Source organism: Rhinatrema bivittatum, chromosome 5 (assembly GCF_901001135.1).
Source record: "Rhinatrema bivittatum chromosome 5, aRhiBiv1.1, whole genome shotgun sequence".
In the NCBI taxonomy this organism is placed as follows: Eukaryota; Metazoa; Chordata; class Amphibia; order Gymnophiona; family Rhinatrematidae; genus Rhinatrema; species Rhinatrema bivittatum.
Window position 1 is genome coordinate 281,501,643 of NC_042619.1, and position 23,981 is coordinate 281,525,623.

At 41.8% G+C, this 23,981-nt stretch overlaps 1 protein-coding gene across 1 annotated transcript in view; it reads left to right on the forward strand.

The window, feature by feature from the left end:
- Positions 1-23,981, forward strand: part of LOC115092772 (disintegrin and metalloproteinase domain-containing protein 9-like) — a 239,901-nt gene that overhangs the window by 14,444 nt on the left and 201,476 nt on the right. The window contains exons 3-4 of the mRNA XM_029604074.1: positions 9,028-9,110; positions 23,309-23,373. Of these exons, the coding sequence (XP_029459934.1) occupies positions 9,028-9,110; positions 23,309-23,373 (148 nt within the window). The remainder of the gene's footprint in view (positions 1-9,027; positions 9,111-23,308; positions 23,374-23,981) is intronic.

A 23,981-nucleotide genomic window follows, 5' to 3' on the forward strand; every position in this document is an offset into this window, starting at 1 on the left:
TAAATAAATAAATTGACTCAGCCCTTAATCAATGTTTAGATTTTGAAATCAATGAAATGGGATCTGCGCTGTGGCTAGACCCCTTCATGCTTCAGGAAGGGTCACTATTATACTTGATCCCCCTCATCAAATGACGTTGGCAATGGATGCACCAGAAGAGACTGGGGAGCCCACCCAGGCCCTTTTCGAACTTAGCCCTAGAAGAGCAGTTTTAAATTAATCTCCTCAAATTGAGAGTGATCAAATATGTTGTAACAACCTTAACTCGTTTCCTCAAGGGAAAGAGCATTCTCATTCACCTGGTGGTAACAACAAAGTTGCTATGTTCTACGTAAACAAGGAGGCACAGGGTGATGGACTTGTTGCTTAGAAGTGTTAATGATATGGGAATGGGCAAGCAAATATCAGGAAAACATGCAAGCAACCTACCTTCCAGGGATCTCCAGCATGTTAGCAGATTGCCTCAGCAGAGTCTTTCGATCACATGAATGATCTTTGTAGCAATTAACAGTCAACAGACTGTTCAATCTGTGGGGACTTCCATTAATCTGTTTACAATCGAGCAGAATAAAAACTGGAAAAGTTTGCTTAATTCTTCCCTGCAAACTCAGATCTGTTCAGGATGCTATTCTGCTCGAAAGGAATGCAGATCTCATGAACACTTTTTCACCGATCCCACTGATAGCCAAAATGGTACAAAAAGTACTCAAAGACTGGGCACGTTTCATCTTTACAGCTCCAGCTTAGTCCAGGCAAGTTTAATTCGCATATCTGATACGGTTGTCCAGCAGTCCTCAGATTCCATCAGATCAGATCTATCCTTATTAACTCAAGAAGAGGGATGTCTATTTCATCCAAATCTCCTATCCCTCAATCTGATGGCTTGGATGTTGAGCTCTCAGTAATCACTAGATTGTAACCCAAGGAAGTTGAGCACATCATTGTAACTACAAGAAAACCATCAACTAGAAGAGCCTATGGCTTTAATTGGAAAAGGTTCTCCACATGGTGCCAGTTCCTTAGCTCCATTCTCATGCAGACTAAAAGAGTTGTTGAACTATTTGCTTGATCTTTTGGCTTTAGGATTCAGCACATCATCAGTGAGAGAACATCTCAGTGCTATAAAAACATACTATTCTGAGATTGAGAGTAAACATATCTTCACTCATCTGTTAGGGTCCAAAATCATGAAAAGTTTACAGCAAACTAAACCTTCAGTCATAAAACTGCCTGTACCTTGGGATCTAAACATGGTTCTGAAACTTTTTGTTGAAAGTGGCTTTTGAACCATTGGAGTCAGCTTCTCTGAAGTTGCTAACATGGAGAGTACTATTCTTTTTAGCAGAAATGTCAGCTAGAAGAGTCAGTGAGCTTCAGGCTTTAGCTCATTATCTACTTTGTAATCAGTTCTTTCACAATAAGTAGTGCTCTGCCCTCACCCATAATTTCTACCAAACATATCAGCTTTCCATATTAATCAAGCCATCGTGTTACCTACATTCTTCCTGAGGCCACATGCACATGGTCAGAAAGCCAATTCATACCTTCAGAGGTAGATTTTAAAAGTGTTTAAAAGTTTAAATCCGAGCATTACGTATTAAAAAAAAAGCCGTGAAGTATGCGTGGTATAGTGTCAAAAATAAGAGGGCAGTAAAGGGGCAGGGTATGGGCAGGGCCATCAGTTACACGTGTAATTCAGTATTTTAAAACCGGAGAGCATGCCACGCATCAGCTTGTTATCCGCATACTTTACTGCTGCTCCAGATGAGAAGCAAGTCTGGATATCTTGATTTTTAGGGCTTAGAGCAGTGGTCCCCAAACTTTTTTGCACCAGGGACCGGCTTCAAGCAAGATCATTTTTCCATGGCCCGGCAGGGCGGGGTGGGGTAGGGGCGGGGCTTTGGTCATATGGGGGCGGGGTTATGGAGGGGGTTGGATTTTAGTGCACACTTATCATTTAATTATGACATTTATAATGTGAATGTGACTCAACTCACCATGGGTTCTCACATGCATGGCACACTGACCCATGATCGTCACGGGGCTAGATGTAAAAGTACAGTTTGTATCCACGGGAACCCCACTGACCCACAATAATGGATGTAAAGCAGAATTATGACATTCCCCATACAACTCACTCTACAAAAAAGATATTCTGGTTCTGTTGACATCTCAGTAACAGCAACTCAAACTCCTTCTACTTCCAGGCTCAATAGCCCTACTTATGAAAAGACAGCAGTTTACCACCAATGCATGTCCTCTGAGAAAACACAACAAATAAGACCGATACAAACGCTTACATGCTAGCAAAATATCTCATCTCGGTAACAGACACAGAACCGACCTAAGATACTCCCAGGATCTGTAGTAATGCACATAAACTAATCCGCACACAAACATCACCTCGGTTCACAATGTAACATAACCTAGCAACAAGCTTTACAGTAATATAAATTTTTAACAAGGAGTCGGTTAACAGGGGCTGGAGGAAATAATACATGGATTATATACATATGTACATTTTTTTTTTTTTAAACAATAGAGTTAATCAAAGCAGTTAGGTTATTGGCGAGGGGGGGTGGGGTATTAGGAGTAAGAAGGTGGAGGAGAGGGAGACCCACAAGAAGTGGGGAGGAGGGAGAAAAGGTATAATTGGGGGTGAATCAGTCGGGTGGTCATATCGTAGCTTTGGAGGGGAGTCCGTTAGTTAGTCGGGGTAAGCTAGTTTGAACAGCCAGGTTTTGAGATTGTGTTTGAATTTTTTGTGGCAGGGTTCCTGGCGTAAATGGGGAGGCATTTTATTCCAGTGGGAGGTTCCTGCTATAATGAATGAGCGCTCTCTAAATGTGACATGCTTCATGAGTTTAGGAGAGGGTGTTTGGAGTTTGGCCTGGTGTTGCATTCTTGTTGGTCTAGTCGGAATGTGGAATGAGAAATATTCTGGGAACCATTGCATGTTTTGGTTGTGAATGGCTTTGTGTATGAGTGTGAGTGATTTATATATTATCCTGGAGGTTACGGGGAGCCAGTGTAGTGACTGAAGAACTGGAGTAATATGTTCATGACGGTGAGTATTGGTGAGGATGCGGGCAGCAGCGTTTTGTAGTAACTGTAGCGGTTGTAAGGTACTTTTTGGTAAGCCTAGTAGGATGGAATTGCAGTAGTCGAGTTTGGACAGAATCATGGCTTGCAGCACTGTGCGGAAGTCGGAGGTGTGGAGAAGAGGTTTGATTCTCTTCAGGGTGTGGAGCTTAAAGAATCCGCTTTTTATAGTGGCAGAGATGAATTTTTTGAGGTTGAATTGGTTGTCTATCATTATGCCAAGGTTGCGGACTTGTTGTGTAGGAGGGTTGCCGGGTAGAGAGGGGGTGGGGGGAAGATTGTACAAGGGGCACAATCTTATTATGGAATACACAATCGTATTATGGAATACATTCAAACAGGAGCAACCCTATCTATGAAAAGGCAACACTACAAATATTAAATCAGGCCCTAAAAACCAATACACCTTTTATTAGGAAAACAGAACTAGCAAGCAGCTATAGATCCCCACACAGAAATAATTGTAAAACTATACTAATAAGCAGAATAAATGTTTCAAAACAGCTATGAACAGAATAACATCCAACAATTAAAAACTCATAAAAACTATTAAACATTCTCCAAACACCAATAAAATATTTCAAAAAAGCAGACATCACACAATTAAAATGGCAGTCAAGAAAAATAAACTTAAAAAGCCACCTTTACTTACCTCCTCCAGCAGCTCTCCTACTCCCCTTCCCTGCAGGCCGTGGCACACACCAGAAGCAGCAGTAGAAGCTAAGCTCTATACTTATGGTCCTCTTCCTTAGTGCCCATGACTCACACACACCCCATACCAGTCATGCCCCCATGACCAGTTTCTGTCTCTCACACATCAATCATCTCCCAAACAGTCTTTGGCACACACACACCAGTCACCTTCCTGAACAGTTTCTCTCATGCCATACACACACACACAGGCTTCCCACTCCCGTGTTCTACTTACATATATGGGCTTCTCACTCTCATAATCACTTTCTCTGTCTCTCTCTCTCTCTCTCTCACACACACACACACTCCCCCCCCACACACACACACACACACTCACTCACCAGTCTCTCACTCCCATGCTTGTTCTTTCCACATGCACAGGCTTCTCATTCCCATAATCACTTTATTTCTCTCTCTCTCACACACACACACACACCAGTCACCTGATCTCGCTCATGCATACACACACACACACTGGCTTCCCACTCCCATGTTCTCTTTCAGATATACAGGCTTCTCCCTCCCATGCTGTGTCTCACACACACCCAGGTTTCTCACTCTCATGCTCACTCTCTTCACATGCACAGGCTTCTCATTCCCATAATCACTTTCTCTCTGTTACACACACACCAGTCTCTCTCATTTCCATGCTCACTATCCACGTGCTCAGGCTTCTCATTCCCTGAATCACATTCTCTCACATTCACACACACCAGTCTTTTTCTCTCACACACACCGTCACCTTACCAAGCAGTCTCTCTCTCTCTCTCTCTCTCATGCATGCACACTCACCCAGGTTTCTCACTCCCATGCTTTCTTTCACCCCCACAACACCAGGCTTCTTACGCCCATGCTTTCCCACATACCCAGACTTCTCACTTCCATGCTTTTTCTCTCTCACACACACACACACACACATCAGTCACCTCCCTGACTAATGTCTCACACTCTCACATACACATCAGTCATCTCCTTGAATAGTCACTTTCATTGTCTCTCACATACACACACACATCAGCTGTCTGACCAGTCAATCACTCACAGGCTGGCTGGCTGCTTCTCTCTCTTTCTCTCACTCACTTCCTCTTCTTTCCCCCCCCCCCCCCCCCGGAGCACAAATGGGAGCTGCAGCAGCTCCCGCAGGCCAAGAAAGAAGAATCCCATTGGCCACGGGAGGCTCATGCTGCTGTCTCCTTTCTCGATTACTGGGTGCTTCTATTGCTCGGAGACCGCCGCTGCAGCCGCCGCTGTACTTTATCACGCGGCACGGCTCTTTCTCCTTCCCGCGCACTGCTCCGTGTATCACTTCCTGTTCCGGGTCACGGGAGGGGGGGGCAGGCGCGGGAAGAAGAAAAGGCCAGCCGCGGGTGCCACAGCTTCTTCTAGCACCGCTGCCGTTCCCACTGGTTGAACGTGCTGACAGCCCGGCGGCAACGGCAGCGGGAGAGACCGGGAGCGTGCGACACACCTGCCGGTGCTTGGCGGCGCCGCGGACTGGCAAAAAACTCCCACGGCCCGGTCCCGGTCCGCGGACCGGTGGTTGGGGACCCCTGGCTTAGAGGACAGGGTGAGGTGTCTGGGTCAACTGGGGGATGTGCAGGATGAAGAACCAGAAGGGTCTGAAAGACCTCAATATTATTTATTTATTTATTTATCGAGTTTTATATACCGTCCGGTTTCGCCATCATAACTGTTTACAAACTTACGATGTTTAACAGTGTTTCCAAAAGGTTCATATGGTTGTTAACATAGAAAATATCATTTTTATGAACTTGGTTTATAGGTTAATCGATACATATTACGGATCTGAGTAATAATCTCATCTTGTCTTGGGTCCACCAGTTTGCCTAGTGTTAATAGGATGGGAGTGGTGTTTTAAAGTCATTGGGTGAGTTGGTAGACTTTGGTAAACATCCATGTTTTTAGCTCTTTTTTGAAAGTTTTTAAGTTTTCTTGTGTTCTAAGTTTGACTGGGAGGATGTTCCAGAGTTTAGGGCTTCCTAGTGAAATTGCTCTCTTTTGAGTTGAGGTGAGTTGTTTAGACCGAGCAGGTGAGATCTTTAATAGTCCTTTATTTGCTGATCTGAGGTTTCTGTTTGGAGCATGCAATTTTATGGATGAACTCAGCCAGTTTGTTTGTTTTTCATATATTATTTTATGTAGTATGGATAGTATTTTGTATTTGATCCTAAATTTTATTGGGAGCCAGTGTAGTGATATAAGTGTAGGAGTAATGTGATCATGTTTTTTAGATTAACTGGACAACTCAGTGGAAAAACTGAGTTGTCCTTTATGCGAGCATGTTTTAAAATCTACCTACATATCTGTGTAAAAGCTGACAAAGTCCTATGGAAGACATGCATGCTAGCTGTTCTTGAGTAACCTATTAAATTAGGAACATACGTATGGTTGGTATATTTTAAAACCTGCGCGCACGATTTAAAATTCTAGCATATCTTTGCTTGCGCACAGATACATGTGTATGTGGGTGCACACATGTTTCTTTTAAAATTAGTCTTAAAGTGTAAAAGAGCCTTGACTTATTATAAAAGAAGAGATGTCAGGCTTTGTCAGGCTTCATAACTGTTTTTCTCTTATGAATCTAACAAAACTGCCATAATAATGGCCAAATGAACATTATCTCGCTGGCTAGTCAACTGTACTGCTCATTGCTATCAACTAGCAGGCCTACAAATTACAGACTCCATCAAGGCTTACCAAGTTAGAGCCATTGCTGCATTGGTGGCTCATCTGCAAGCTGCAACATGATCATTAGTACACATATTTACTTATTATTATTTTCTGGACAATCTCTCAAAGAATGACATAAATTTGGACAAGCAGTTTTGAAAAAAACAGTTTGCTTAGTAGTCCACACTTCCCAATGGGGTCTGGTTTGCTTATTTAGTAATTGCTCTGCTGCACCCTCATCTTGGGACTCCCCATATATCATGGCTAATTCAGCCCTGCTTATCTGTAGAAAAAGTAAGTTTTCTTACCATAAATGGTATTTTCTATAAATGGCAGGATGAATTACCTACCCACCTCCCTGAAGAGTGAACTACCTAGCTAGTGCTAGCTGTCAAATCAATTGAGGGGGCTCACAAGGCAATGCTTGAGTGGGAATTCCATACATGCTCAGTAGAGGAAAAGCTGTACTAGCTTGGGAAGAGAAGTCAATTTGGTGCCACCGGATAATGTCACTGACATGTCATGGCTAATGCATCCTGGTATCTATGAAAAACAGTATATGGTAAGAAAACTTGCTTTCTCTATTTTTTCTCCCAGGTCCTTTGCAGTCCTAGTAAAATTATCAGCGTCTCTCTTGATCTTTCTCACACTTCAGCAGGTGGGCCCCCAAAAATCTCCTCATGGCCTGCTTCACAGGACCTGACAATCCAGAGAACTATCCTGTAGCTGGCAAGTCAGCCAAGAACAACTTGTCCTGAATGACCTCCCCTCCAATTTCATACAGATCTTTGCCAGATATAATCTTCAGCTCAACTTCTTCTCCAGTGCTCGTGGGAACACCAGCTCCAAACCTCACTCTGAATCTCTCAAAAACTCCTCCTTGTGTCTTGTGAGAGGAAGTTTTATACTCTCCAGATTGTTATATGCCCTTTGGCGAAAGAGCCAACCTGTCACTCCAGTTAAAATATATACACCCCCTTGAACTTCCCCTGAACCTCCTTTTCTAGGATTTCTCATTTCAACAGATAGGACACTTCTGAACTTTTAGTTAACCCTCTGCTGCTGGAAGATTCTCAGTATTACAACATAGAACACACTTTAGTGGCTAAGCATGGGCCACAAATGTGTAATTAATGAATCATACTTACTGAAAGAAATACATTTAGAAATAGAGAATACTTCTCTTCTTTATAGCTGCTAACTCTTTAGTAGCAATAGGGCAAATGGCTCCTTTCACCTTCTGTGGTGGTGCGACAGGCTTAGCTTTCTGGCTTTTCTTTCATCATTGGATGGAGAGGGAGAGGCATGTGATCCCATTCATCTCTGGCTTCACTCTGCTTCAAGCATAGAAGATGATTTAGATATCCCGATTCATCCCTGGCTTCTCTGCATCAGGCAGATGGTGAGAAGGAGGTAGTTGGATCTTTTATTTCCAGTTCTTCTCTGCTTCATGGGGCAGCCCAGGAAGAAGAAACAGATATCTGCTTACCCTAGCTCCTCTTTGCTTTGGTGGGTAGGGCAGAGGAAGCTGCTTTTTGCAATATAGTCACTAGGATGGTGCTGACCATCTTATTCAGGGCTTCCCTCAGATGTCCTACCCCCAGGGCTCCCACCCCTCAAGTTTAAGAACTACACTAAAAACAACTTGATTTTTATTATAGCTGTTCAATCTCTTACATGCAAGGACATTTATACTAGACAATTATATGTATAAAATATTTATCAAATATAGGGCCCCAAAACAAACCTTGGAAATCTGAGGAAACTATAACCAAACAGAAAACACCAATTCCCCAGTAGAATTTTATAACTTTTCTATTATTGAGTTTGTAGGACCTTCATGAATACAACTTGAAAATGTCAGCAAGCCGTATAGACCTCTGGTCCAACTTTATTTTATTTTATTATCAGCAATTCAAAAAGATTATTTTTTGTTTTTCTTTTTATATTGTTTTTTTGTTGTTTTTTTAAAATTATCATGAAGGTCCCGGGACAGGTACTTCGCAAGAATTTCAACCCAAGCGGGAGAGCAAAAACTTATCTTGAGTGGCCATCTTGAGGGTCGTGATCAAGATGGACACTCGAGATAAGTTTTGAAAGTTTTTTGCTCTCCCGCTTGGGTTGAATTCTTGCGGAGTACCTGTCCTGGGACCTTCATGATAATTAAAAAAAACCCAAAAAACAACAATATAAAAAGAAAAACAAAAAATAATTTTTTTGAATTGCTGATAATAAAATAAAATAAAGTTGGACCAGAGGTCTATACGGCTTGCTGACATTTTCAAGTTGTATTCATGAAGGTCCTACAAACTTAATAATACAAAGGTTATAAAATACTTATCATACATCTGGAATGCCACGACTGCACTCAACTATACATTATAAATGTGCATTACTTTATGATATTTTCTTGATATTGTATTTTCCAATTGTGTTTATCCTCAAAGTATTTGTGCTTTTGTAATTAAATAAAAAAAAATCTAACAAACAATGTGCATTATTTTGCTAACATTTTATTTCTTTTGTGGTTTGTTTCTTTAGGCCGTAATGTGAATTCAAAGAAAGAATTTTATGAAATAACAGTACCAAAGAAATTAGAACTAAGGGATGGCAGTGAAATTAAGGTACCATTGCTATTAGATATGAGTTGTTATTAAGTATCTAAGCAACTACTTTGTTCTTAGAACTTTAGTGACTCTATTTTTGCTTTTTAATAGTGGCTAATTGGACATCCATTAACAAAATAATTTGTCCCATCCTGCTCATCTGTTGACTTAACAAGAGAATATGCTGTTAACAGTACACATAACATTACTGCTTGAAATAGTGACAAATATAACCAGTTTTAAATAGATAACTCAATTTTCCCATTGATAATCAGGGCTGAATTAGCCATGATCTTGTGGGTGACATCATTGGGCATTAAGAACATAAGAACATAAGAAATTGCCATGCTGGGTCAGACCAAGGGTCCATCAAGCCCAGCATCCTGTTTCCAACAGAGGCCAAAACCATGCCACAAGGACCTGGTAATTACCCAAACACCAAGAAGATCCCATGCTACTGATGCAGTTAATAGCAGTGGCTATTCCCTAAGTAAACTTGATTAATAGTAGTTAATGGACTTCTCCTCCATGAACTTATCCAAACCTTTTTTAACCCAGCTACACTAACTGCACTAACCACATCCTCTGGCAACAAATTCCAGAGCTTAATTGTGCGTTGAGTGAAAAAGAATTTTCTCCGATTAGTCTTAAGTGTGCTATTTGCTAACTTCATGGAATGCCCCCTAGTCCTTCTATTATCTGAAAGTGTAAATAACCGATTCACATCTACTCATTAAAGACCTCTCATGATCTTAAAGATCTCTATCATATTCCCCCTCAGCCATTTCTTCTCCAAGCTGAACAGCCCTAACCTCTATAGCCTTTCCTCAGAGGGGAGCTGTTCCATCCCCTTTATCATTTTGGTTGCCCTTCTCTGTACTTTCTCTATCGCAACTATCTTTTTTGAGATGCGGAGACCAGAATTGTACACAGTATTCAAGGTGCGGTCTCACCATGGAGCGATACAGAGACATTATGACATTTTCCGTTTTATTAACCATTCCCTTCCTAATAATTTCTAACATTCTGTTTGTTTGTTTTTTTGACTGTTGCAGCACACTGAGCTGACGATTTTAAAGTATTATCCACTATGATGCCTAAATCTTTTTCCTGGGTGGTAGTTCCTAATATGGAACCTAACATCGTGTAACTACAGCAAGGGTTATTCTTCCGTATGTGCAACACTTTGCACTTGTCCACATTAAATTTCATCTGCCATTTAGATGCCCAATCTTCCAGTCTTGCAAGGTCCTCTTGTAATGTATCACAGTCTGTTTGTGATTTAACTACTCTGAATAATTTTGTATCGTCCGCAAATTTGATAATCTCACTCGTCTTATTCCTTTCCAGATCATATATATATATATATATATTGAAAAGCACTGGTCCAAGTACAGATCCCTGAGGCACTCCACTGTTTACACTTTTCCACTGAGAAAATTGACCATTTATTCCTACTCTCTGTTTCCTGTCTTTTAACCAGTTTATAAACCACGAAAGGACATCGCCTCCTATCCCATGACTTTTTAGTTTTTGTAGAAGCCTCTCATGATGGACTTTGTCAAACACCTTCTGAAAATCCAAATACACTACATCTACCAGTTCACCTTTATCCACATGTTTATTAAACCCTTCAAAAAAAAATGAAGCAGATTTATTAGGCAAGACTTCCCTTGGGTAAATCCATGTTGACTGTGTTCCATTAAACCATGTCTTTCTATGTGCTCTACGATTTTGATCTTTAGAATAGTTTCTACTATTTTTCCTGGCACTGAAGTCAGGCTCATTGGTCTATTGTTACCCGGATCACCCCTGGAGCCCTTTTTAAATATTGGGGTTACATTGGCCAGTCTTTAGGTACAATGGATGATTTTAATGAAAGGTTACAAATTTTAACTAATAGATCAGAAATTTCATTTCTGAGTTCCTTTAGTACTCTAGGATGCATACCATCCGGTCCAGGTGATTTGCTACTCTTTAGTTTGTCAATCTGGCCTACTACATCTTCCCGGTTCACAATAATTTGGTTTGGTTCGTCTGACTCATCACTCTTGAAAACCATCTCCAGAACTGGTAGCTCCCCAACATCCTCATTAGTAAAAACGGAAGCAAAAATTCATTTAGTCTTTCTGCATTGGCCTTATCTTCCCTAATAGCCCTTTTAACCCCTCGGTCATCAAATGGTCCAACCGACTCCCTCACAGGTTTCTTGCTTCGGATATATTTAAAAAAGTTTTTATTATGAATTTTTGCCTCTATGGCCAACTTCATTTCAAATTTTCTCTTTGCCTGTCTTATCAATGTTTTACACTTAACTTGACAATACTTATGTTTTATCCTATTTTGTTCAGATGGATCCTTCTTCCAATTTTTGAAGGATGGTTTTTTTGGCTAAAATAGCCTCTTTCACCTCACCTTTTAACCATGACGGTAATCATTTTGCCTTCCTTCCACCTTTCTTAATGCGTGGAATACATCTGGACTGCACCTCTAGGTGTGTATTTTTAAACAATACCCATGCCTGTTGAACACTTTTAAACTTTGCAGCTGCATCATTCAGTTTTTTTCTAACTATTTTCCTCATTTTATCAAAGTTTCCCCTTTGAAAGTTTAGTGCTAGAGCTGTAGATTTACTTATTGTTCCCCTTCCAGTTATTAGTTTAAATTTGATCATGTTATGATCACTATTGCCAAGTGGCCCCACCACAGTTACCTCTTTCACCAAATCCTGCGCTCCACTAAGAATTAAATCTAAAATAGCTCCCTCTCTTGTTGGTTCCTGAACCAATTGCTCAATGAAGCAGTCATTTATTACATCCAGGAACTTTGTCTCTAGCAAGTTCTGATGTTACATTTACCCAGTCAATATTGGAATTCAAATCTCCCATTATTATTGCACTGCCAAATTGGTCAGCTTCCCTGATTTCTCTTAGCATTTCATCATCTGTCTGACCATTTTGTCTAGGTGGACGGTAGTATACTCCTGTCACTATACTCTTACCCAACACACATGGGATTTCTACCCATATAGATTCTACCGAGCATTTAGTCTCTTGTATGATCTTCATCCTGTTGGACTCTATATCCTCCCGGACATAAAGTGCCACACTCCCACCAAGTTGTTCCTCCCTATCATTGCAATATAATTTGTACCCTGATATAGCACTGTCCCATTGGTTATCTTCCTTCCATCAAGTTTCTGTGATGCCAATTATGTCAATCTCATCATTTGCTGCTATTCACTCTAACTCTCCCATCTTACTTCTTAGATTTCTGGCATTGGCATACAGACATTTCAAAGTGTGTTTTTTATTTGTATTAACAACCTGCTTTTCAGTTGTTAGAGATAATTCGGAAATCATGAGCTTCAGTGATTTTTTTACATATAGGCACATGGGCTATGTTTTCTTTTATTGGAACCTCTCTGTCGGGATGCCCTAACTCTCCTGTTTCATTAGTAACCTTCAAGGATACATTGCTCCAAACCATGCACTGCTGAGTGACTGTCGGCTTTCCCTCTTGTTCTAGTTTAAAAGCTGCTCTATGTCCTTTTTGAAAGTTAGTGCCAGCAGCTTGGTTCCACTCTGGTTAAGGTGGAGCCCATCCTTTCGGAAAAGTCACCCCCTTCCCCAAAAGTTTCCCCAGTTCCTTACAAAACTGAATCCCTTTTTCCTGCACCATCATCTTTCCAAGCTAATAGAGCTTTGAGCTCTACTGAGCATGTGCAGGAGTTTCAGTGCGGGCATTGCCTCAGTCTCCTCAAACTGTTTTTGGCCTAGCTTTTGTATAGACTATTATCTCAGTCTCTCCGTGACTGTTTCCTCAGATTTAAAAAAAAAAAAAAAAAAGGATCTTTGTTAATTTTTGTGACCCTCAACAATACTATTCAGTAGTATAAAAAAAGAGAAATAATAGAATGACAATGTTGAAGAAGTTGACCAGCGGTTTCAAGGCTTGCCCTGTGGCTGACTCATGTTAAAAACATATGGCCATGAGTCATGTTACTGCTGTGTTGGGAACCACATATGCGTGTGCCCCTTTTACCATGGCATAACTTCAAAGGCATGTACCAGACTAGGACAGCATCCAAGAGTCTATGCGAAGAAAAGGCTGAGATTGAAGAATTGGCAAAGGCAAGGCTGAAGCGCAGCTGAAGACGGAATTGGGGTGAAGGCTGAAGTGGAGCTGAAGACTGAAGACAGGAGCTGAGCTGAAGAGTAGCTGAACACTTGGAGTAGGTCTGTGGCTAATGTATAACTGGAACCAGGAGACTACCTTGCTGAGACAACGCTAGGGTGTAAGAAGATCCCTTTTATAGGGTAGGCAGGAATGACATCATCCGAGGGTGCCACGGCTTGTCCTGCCACGGGCCCTTGAAAAGAGATAGTATCGTGCGCCCGCTTCTAGTAGCAGCATCAAAGGAGTGGTGTCAGTGACATTCTTCTGTCTCATGGAGCGGCAGCATCTGGCCAGCGTTGGAGTGAATAGAGCCGCTCGCAGGGCCGTCCTGTGAGTGGTGAGCCTAACACACTGGTTGGGTCTAGAGCCACTGCCAACTGAGCTGTGTGGCATGTGGACGGATGTCTCCTTGCTCATAGAGATCCAGGGCAGCAAAGATAGCTTCCTAAAAGGCAGCAAGTAGAAGTAGATCTGCTTTGCAGAGCCACCATTCATCCTGTTCCTCAAAAAAGCAGTGGATCAAGGGTTGAATTTTCAAGAAGAGATGACCTGGACTGGTTGTCCCTAAAGCATAGAATTGTGATGCTTAAGCATTCTTATTTCAGAGAACCACAACAATAGAATCTGCAGCAACTAAAATCATTAGACTTGAAAAAAGGACCAGCCAAGCTGAAGCATCGAGACTTTACGATGCTTTTGATACAGACAGTACCAGTTCCATCCAAGAAGCAAAAAACATCAAGTGCTGCATTGTCAAAAGGAGATGGAAGCATCAATGCCATTGAAACATTTGAAGAAAACTGCATTGAAGATTATAGAACAGCCGTCGTATTGTTGAAACGCAAATCGTCTGGAGCTTTGCATCCGATTCGCCTTCTGTCAACACAGTCGATGCACAAAATAATTCTTTGTCTCAGCAAACATGTTCTTTGCGTTGCCTGGCCTGCCCTCCAGCCTGGCCTGGCCTGGCCTGCCCTCCAACTTGGCCTGCTCTCCAGCCTTGCCCTGTCTCTGTCGCCTTGTCTTGCTGTTTCTTGGTCTTGTCCTGCCTGCTCCCCTGTGCCTTGTCTATCTTAGCCAGTCTTTCCAGTTCTGACTTCAGCTTTGGACTTGGACTGTGCCTTGTCTGCTGCCAGCCCCCAATCTTAGACTGTTGCTGGACTCTGCCTAAGCTCCCTGAATCTTCTAAATTCTGCCAGATGCTGGAACCATAGGGTTCAACCCGTGGGGGTTGAACCCTATGATTCTGGTGAAGCCTTAGCCTGGCCCATAACAAAGCGCATTCTGCAGCTGTTGGCACAGGCTTTGTGGACCCATCCGTTAGATGCCATCAGTTGTGCCGCAGCAAGAAGGGCTTATGCTAGCGCCATTCCTTACTGTCAGGTCATAGATTTACATCCAGTGATTTCCTACTTCTTCTTTCTAAGCCTTCCAAGGGACTAAGTACCCTCATTCATTCTGGTCTAGTCATCACTCTTCTAAGGAGTTCCCCACTAGCTCCACAGGCATTCCATCTGATCTGCTTCCAGGGCCACCAGATCACACATCTCCACCTGAAGATTTAACCTACTCCAAGTTTGTGGAGAAAGTGGATTCAGCACTGACCATCTAGGTTAAAAAAGAGCAAGTCCCTAGAGCGGAGGTTACGGGAATTTAAAATTTTTTTTTAATTCCTTCAGAACCCTTAGCATTACCAATTCATGCAGTATTAGGTTGCCATGAAAATGCGGGAGATCCCCTTCTCAGGTTCCATGGTAGCACACAAACTAGACTTGAAGTTCAGAATTAAGAAATCACCAGGATATGGTATTGTGCAATTACCACAAAACTCTGTTGTGGTAGGAATCACAATGAAGAGAGCAAAGAAGAGCAGGTTTCATTCTAACATGCCACAAGGAAAAGATCAGCGCATCCTGGTTGATTTTGTAAAGAAGGTTTTCCAAGCCACTATGCTGACTGCGAGAATATTACAGCACCATTTCTACATTGTCCAATACATCTACAAGTGTGGTGAAAAATTAAAACCATTCATCAAAACTGAGATCAGTGAGCAATTCTCACCACCTCCAGTCTACAATCTGGAGGAGGCCAACTGTCGTCATCTCAGAATGGTATATGACTCGTTTGATACTATGGAAAGAATATCAGCTGCCTCGACAAGCGTGAGACGTATGGCCTGGCTTAGAGCCATTTCCATCTTAGAAGATGTCCTCGAAAAACTAGCCAACGTCCCCCGTTTGGAAGATAACTTTTCTCCAAATAAGTTAAGAGAAATAGTAGCCCAGATTAAAGAGGAGAATGTGGCAGTTCAGTCGTTACTCACTTTGACAGACCCTCTCCTGTCAACCAGATGGTCTGACATGTCTTACAAAAGACCATACTATCTTTGGCAATCATACAGATCATATCAGCAATATCACCTTCCGGCACAGCAAAAGCAAAGAACACAAATGCAATCTGTACCCACTAGGGGTCAACCTAGAGATGGCAGGCAACAGGAGCCCCAGCAGCAGCAACTACTACTAACTAATCCAGGGCAGTTTTTGTTAAATGCAAGCACAGTCTCAATGGATCAAGTAGGGACCAGAATTCAGCGGTTTCTGCCATGCTGGAAACTTGTAACAATAGATCAATGGGTATTGAAGATAATTCAGAATGGTTATCATCTCCACTTCAAAACTGAACCATTAATCCCATATTTGGCCATTCCACCTCATGACCCTGCACATCTACTACTTCTATAGTAGGAAGTGAGCCAACTTCTTTTATAGAAGGTGGTTCAAAAAATAACATTTTCCCTTCAGATTCAAGGAGTCTATGCTCATTATTTTTTGATTCCAAAGAAATTGGGGAGGGAGGATTTGACAGATTCTAGACCTTTGGAATCTCAATTATTACCTCCACAGAGTGAAATTCAAAATGACGTCTCCAGGAACCATTCTTTCCTACATACAAAAGAACAATTGGATATGCTCCTTAGATCTCAAGGATGCGTATGCACACATTTGCATATACCCATCTTTTTGGCGTTACTTATGTTTGAAAGTAGGAACCCGCCACTACCAGTACAAGATCCTTCTGTTTGAACTCTCAGCAGGCCTCCTCTCCCCCCCCCCCCCCCCCGCCGAGTCTTTACGAACTGCATTTTAGTAATCTTGGCTCACCTGCACTGTCAGGGAATTCAAGTATTCCCCTAGCTAGACAAACCCACCTCCAGTTGTCAGTTCAAACCCTTTAATCACTATGATTCATGATAAATGTTTAGAAATCAGGTCAACTTGTTCAACTTCACTTCATTGGAGGAGTTATAGACACAATGCAACTTCTAACCTTTTTACCTCCAGAAAGAGCGCAAAATTTATTCAAAGTGGCAAAAACATAGTTAAAGGCAAGGGTTACCACAGCTCGTCAAGTCCTGGTACTACTAGAACACTTGGCTGAGGCAGTTCATATTGTTGTGCTTACACAGCATCATATGCAGTGAGGTTTACAATTGCAGTGAAATCATCTTCTTTAACCACTTCATACGAAAATATCCATCTCATTACACATGAAGAAAGAGATACTGATGGTTACAGTGATCCAGGATACAAGAGGGCGTGCCCCTGGAATAGTACCATACCAGGTAATACTAATTACCGATGCCTCAACTCTAGATTAGGGTGCCCACTCTGGACATTTCAAGACACAGGGTCTCTGGACAGAAAAAGAAAGTAATTTGCAAATCAGTCTACTAGAACTGAGAGCAATGTGCTATGCCCACATATCCTCAAGGGGAAACATATAATGATTCAGGTAGCCATGTTCTATGTGAACAAGCAGGGAGGAACAAGATCATGGATACTGCCAGAAAGCCTTGCACATATGTACTGGACAGTCAAGAACAAAGTGACCCTCCAGCTATCTTACCTGCCAGGTATCCAATATATAATAGCGGACGGGCTCAGCAGAGCTTTCTGCCCACACAAATTGTCACTAAGCCAAAATGTGGCCGACCAAGTCTTCCAATTATGGGTCTCCCTCAGATTGACCTTTTCCCAATAGAACAGAATTGAAAGTTAGACCAGTTCTGGTTCATACTACTGAATCTCTTCCGCAGAGCTCCAGATGCTTTTCTGATTCCTTGGAACATGGGCCTCGTATAAGCTTTTCCTTTGATACCACTCATATTGAGAACCTTATAAAAACTGATGCGAGAACAAGCCAAGAAGATTCTTGCTACACCAGCATGGCTGAGATAAGCAAGGTATGTGTATCTCATTCAATTACCTGCAAAAACACCAGTTCATCTGGGGAACCACCCCTCTCTTCTTTTCCAAAAAAACGGCACTCTACTGCAACCTCTATTACCATCTCTTAATCTTGAAGGCATAAATGTTGAATGCACAGTCTTAAAACAAAGGTCCTATTAATACCAATCCAAGATGTACTTCTTTCCACAAGAAAACGTTCTACAAAACGAAGTTATTCCTTTATATAGAAATACATTGCAGGCCAAGACTTTTGTTATCTGACCTTCAATGTCTAGCATAGTCTGGGCTCGCAGTTAAATCAGTATGAGTGCATCTCAGCACAATTGCTACTTTTCACTCTACAGACAGTGAAGACATATTTCCATGCATCCATTAATTTCCAGGTTCACCAATTAAAAGATCACCGTTACCTTGGGATATAAATATAGCCCTCACTTATCTTATGCAACCTCCTCTTGGGCCACTGGATTCATCTCCACTAACATTTTTAACATGGAAAATTGTCTCCTTAGTAGCTATTACTTCGAATTGATGGGTAAGTGAGCTAAAGCACTGGTCCACTACCCTCTCTACATGGTCGCTTTTTCATAGAAACATAGAAATAATGGCAGAAAAGGATCAATAGTTCATCCAGTCTGCCCAGCAAGCTTCCCATGGTAGTATCTGCTACACCATGCAGGTTACCCCCGTGTATCAGTCAGTGCTGCTTGATATACTTTGCTTATGGTCTTGGCTATAGAAGCAGTCCTGTTTTTTCCTTAATGTCTGCTTATCAGTATCCTAGATTGCAAAAAAAAAAGTCATTTTGCGTTTTCATTGCCTCTGAATCCAAATTCCTCTTTCCTTCCCCCTCCCTCCTCCATCCTTCAAAGCAAAGAGCGATGTTGCAGTTACATCAAAAGTATCAAGGCTTATTGGTTAATGGTAATAATCCCATGCCTTTTGTTAAGGGTAGTAACTGCTGCTCTGTGCAGGTTACTCCTTTGCTTATCAGTTGCTGTCTGAATCTAATTCCCCTTTTCTTCTGTTGTTGAAGCAGAGAGCAATGCTGGAGTTGCATCAGAAATATCAAGGCTTATTGGTTTAGTGTAGTAACCACCACTCATAAAGTAATACTTAAAACACATCCAAAGTTTCTACTGAAAATAATTTTTGCATTCCATTTAAACCAGTCCCAAAATCTCATGTTCATGAGGGAGAAAAGAAACTTCATGATTTGGACTGGAAAAGAGCCCTGGCATTTATTATAAGGCTGCATGCTGCCCCACAGAAAAGCATCTTGGCTTTTATTTTCATGCGATCCCAACAGACTGGGAATAAGTGTAACCAAAAGAACTTTTTTTTTTTTTGCACTTTATCAAATTCTTACTCATTATACAATGAAAAAGAAAAAGCAAACGATTTGGAATACAAAGAAAAATATCCAGACCTTCAAACAATGACATTTCTGCTCATTAAAGTATTTCCAATAATTCTAGTCCAAATTAAAGACTGGGAAACTAACCAAAAGGAGAAAAAAAAGAAAAAGGAAAAAAGTACAATTTATCATTGGACTAATTGGGAGAGAAATTTAAACAATTATACCAGTAGAAACTCTCTTAAACAAGCTGTTACAAGTTTCCCAATCAATCACCCTTATCAGAAAGAAAAACTTCCAAATGAGCAGGATCTAGAAATACAAACTTATTCTTCTGAAATGTTATCAATTATTTGCAAGGAAATATGAGACAGAAAGTGGCCTCTAAGGTCAAAACTCTGTCTCAAACATAGAAAACTGCTTTCTCCTGAGTCGCATATTCCTAGAGACATTGGGAAAAACTTGAACTTTTTGACCACAGAAACAAAGATCTTTATTTTTTAAAATATTTTTGAAGCACTAAATTTTTATCTTGCTCTAAACTAAAGACAAGTATTAAAGTAGCTTTAGCTTGTGTATCGTCAGTAGATGCCTCTAAAATAGATGTTAAATTAGGGCTTTCTACCTGCAAAACATCCATATCATCATCAGAACCTTGATTACCTTTCTTGAACCTGGGAACATAATATATTTTTGAAATTAACATTTCTTTAGCGTTAGGAATACTCAAAACCTCCTTCACACATTTTTAAAATAACTCTTGAGCTGATAACAATCTAGATATTGGAAAATTCAAACATCACCAATTTTTTACACCTTATAGCATTTTCTAGCCCTTCAAGTTGTTTATATATAATTAAGGTATCCTTAATAAAGGAGGTTCCAACAGATTGAACTGATGTAATTTGTGAAGTTAAAGTCAAGGCACATGATTCTAACTGTGAAAGCCAATTTTGTTATGGCTGCCGGCCGCGGCGTCCCACGACTGGGGCCGGTTCACACGGTCATGGCCACCGGCCACGGTGGTCCACAACCAGGGCCAAGTAACTTTCTGCGGCGTCGGGCTGCCTCCGAGGCTCCTGCGGGAGTAGGCTGCTCCCTCCGAAGTTCTCCGTACGGCCGCTGCTGCTACTAAGCCCGGCCGCATGGTTCCTGCGATGCCAGGCTGACTCCTCCCCTTCTGAGCTGTTTAGAGCCAGCTGCTCCTAAGACCTTGCCTTGGTATAGAGGCTTCTTGTTTGGCTGGTTCCTGAGCTCTGTGTTCCTGGTTCCTGTTCTTCGTCCTGCTTCTGTTCTCTTCCCTTGTTGGGCTGATTCTTTTGGATTGACTTCTGGACCGGCTTCCGACTCTTCTTCTGGCTTGGACTTTGGACCGGTTCTGACCATTCTTCAGCCTCCACTTCGGGACTGACTTATGACCTGCTGGAGGCGCCAGCAGTCTGGAAACTACGACCTGCATCCAGACCTCTCTTCAGTCTTCAGCGATTCACCTAAGTCCAAGCGGTCCGGGTTCCTCCGGGCTTCTCCTGGGGGGACCAAGGACTTACAGTGGCGAAGCATCAACTTGACTTCTGCTGCACCCGGCCTTGCCTTCCGACGGTAGGGACCTACGAGGGTTCACTCTCTTCTAGGTAGCACTAACCCTTCCTCAGACTAAGGGTCCACTTCCAGGATCATAACAGATTTCTATAATCTTCAAGTGTTTTCCTAGTCTCAGTAGAAAAATTGATAGATTGGAATATTGATTGGGACAACAACTTTTTTCCATTTTAGTAACAGCTCTCCATACATCAGCTAAGGTGATATTTTTGGGCTCAGCTACTTCAGAGCCTAATTCCAATGGCTGAGAAGAAGCAGATGGCAATGAGCCACGCTCAATAGCTGGAATATTCACCTCAGCCTGTAAGGGTTGCATACTCCTTCTGTTGGTAGTTAGCAATAAAGATGTCAACTCCACTGGATCAGGGTTATTAACTGGTGAACTAGCACCAATAATTCCAGAGGGAGAGAGAGGACTGGTTATGACCAGGACTAACAGAGGCCCCTGATGAAAAAGAAATAGGAACAGATTCTCTCATTGTTTGACTCACCCTTCGAACATGAAGTGTATCCATCGGTCCCTTCACTGCTTTCACTGCTGGTGTAGAAGTAATTGCTCTAGCTTTCCTTTTCCTTCCCATCAAGGAGAGGAGAGGAGCCTTTCCAAAATCTTGCCCAGGGGCGTGCAGCTTTGGTAGTGTGTCAGCAGTGGTTTGCCACTGCACCAAGGTTTAAATAGGTACAGCGAGCGAGTAAAGATGATGTCGGAGGGGACGGCAAGATCAGGTGTTCCCGGCACTATCAGCACTCAGTCCTTTGGCCCAGCACACCCTCAGTATGCCCGATTCTTCTCCCGGGAAGGCTTCCCAAAATCCTAACTGTATTACCAATGGTAAACAACATTGGTATTCAGTGGCTGGCCTCAATTTCACTAATCCTGTAAGAGCTCACCAGGTACGAGCAACTGCTTCATCCATTGTACACCTCAGAGAGGTTCCAATTGAGGATATTTGTAAATCAGCTACTTGGTCATCACCAGTGCATACTTTTTTCCTCACATTAATTTCTGGATTCTCTAGCTTCCTCAAACAGTGCAGTACGAAAAGCTGTATTGCACCTCTTCATTCATAAATATGCTGCTATCCACAGTGGAGTCTGGATTACTTACTACAAATGCTCTGCTACAACTCTCAGCTTGTGACTTCCCTCAGATCATGGCTAATTCAGCCCTGCTTTTCAGTGGAATAAATCAGGTTTCCTTACTGTAAACAGTGTTTTCCATAGATAGCAAGATGAATTAGATATGAGATACCCACCCTCCTCTCTGGAAAGCAGGCTATCCTATTCTAACAGCATTGTAACAAACTGAAGAGTCTCTGAGGCAGCACCTGCATGGGAACTCCTGTACATGCTCAGTAGAGCTGAAAGCTCTACTAGCTTGGAGAGACAGTTCATTCAGTGCCACCTGATGTCATACACAGATCATGTCTAATTCATCCTGCTATCTATGGAAAACACCGTTCACAGTAAACAAACCTGCTTTTATCCATTTAATTTATCCAAGGTTTGCCATAGTCAACCATTTATCTTGCTAGATTTTAGCTGGATAAGTCATTAGCTGGATAAAAAAAGAGGCATTTCGGGGAGGAGTAAAGTCAACTGGCTAACTTAGCGATTTTCAGTTCTATCCAGCTAAGTCAGCCGGTTAGCTTTAAGCCTGATTCAGAGCAGGTCTAAAGTTTTCTGGCCATGTGTGGCTGAATAACTTCCTACTTAATTGGATATCTTTAAAATATATCCAGTTTAGAGCTGTGAAACTTAAAAAAACAAAAAACAAAAGTAAAACGGGCCTGTGGCTCAATTCTAACTTTCCTCTCCTGCAAATGTAATCAATAGCACTGTCAGGCCATGCACCCCCTCACCCCACATCTCCTCTAAATGGTAAAATTGCCCTGATGACCGCAAGTGCCCTCCCACCACTACCACCCCTATTGCTGATTCAAACTATAGTGAATATGTGGCTGCCACCAGACCCTCCCACCCTCCGTGATCTTAAGGAGCAGTGGCGCATACCAAACCCCCCTAGACCCTTATTTTCGTCAGGAGCAGGATAGGCACTTTCCAGCTTCCAGGGTGTTCCAGTGCAGCTTCTGTCAGAAACTGCTTTGGAAGGGTACACTACACATTTTATGCTGTCTGCAAGCGTAAAATAGATGTAGTGTACATTTCCAGCACAACTTCTGATAGAAGCTGCACTGGTGCTTGCTGGGAGTGGGTCTGTGCCTACTCTGCTTCTGATGAAGATTTTTAGGTTCAGAGAGATGGTGGGGGTGCGCTGCTGCGATTTTCAGATCATGGGGCAGTGGGAGGATCTGGCAGCCACCATTATTGACTATAGATTAATAATGTATCCACTAACCAGCTTAATCAATATTGGGCTCTTAGTTTTTCAATATTTTATATGGATTTAAGTCAGTATTCAGCAATGCAGTGAGCAGTTTATTCAGCACAGCACTGCTGCTTAGGTGCTCAGGTGAATATAGCTGGATAAATTCCTAGATAGCTGGATAAATTTATCCAGCTAACTTTAGAGCTTCTCTATAGTACATTTAGACTTAGCTAGAAAACGTATTCAGCTGAATATTGGAGTTAGCCAGATAAGTTATCTGGCTAGGTTACCTCTGCCCTGGAACACTCCTGGAATGCCTCGAATTTAACCAGCTAACTTCTATTTGACTAAACAGCCAGATGAATTAGAGGCGATCAGAGCAGCAGGAAATTTACAATCCATGGTTTTTGTGGCTAAGCCCTGAATTTAGCTGGATAGGCTGTCTGAATATTACCTTCATTATTATTAGACGACAATATTTTTTCTTTGAACTCTGTAGGATCATATGTCTTATACCATTATGATAGAAGGCAAAAATTATGTTGTTCATCTAACTCCGAATAGGTAAGTGACTTGCCTCAAAATCATTCCTATCTCAAATGGCAGTAGACAGAAAAGTCTAATTTGGCTAAATAGAAATTTTCTCTATGAATATAGAGGATGGGAGAATGTTGTATGAAGAATCTACTATTCAAAATAAAACAACTTATAAGGTTCAGTAGGTAAAATTTCTTAGTGGGCTATGCACCTTTACGAGCAGATGGAGATGGGGCAAAGCTGACGTCTCAGTATATATATACACCCCTGAACCAGCATTAGGTACTGGATGTGCATCTCCCTACTGGGTATTACTTAAAAAAAAAATATAAAAAAAAATATATCTATATCTATCTATCTATATATATATAAAACTGAGAAAAGAAGGAAATAGGTATCACCACAGGAGAACGGGGAGAATCATACTGTCCCTCCCTCGGTTGAGTTTTCCTGAGGTGATATCTGCGGAACCCTCTCTCAGCAAGTGCCTCGGTCCGGTAGATGGTTTTCCGGCATGGATTTAGCTGTGTAAAAAAAAAAAAAAGGCAGTTGAGAGGCTAGTGGGTACAGGAAGCCGATCATAGCCGTGAAGGTCTTTGCTCTCTTCCCACTGCAGCCGGAGACCAACTCTATAC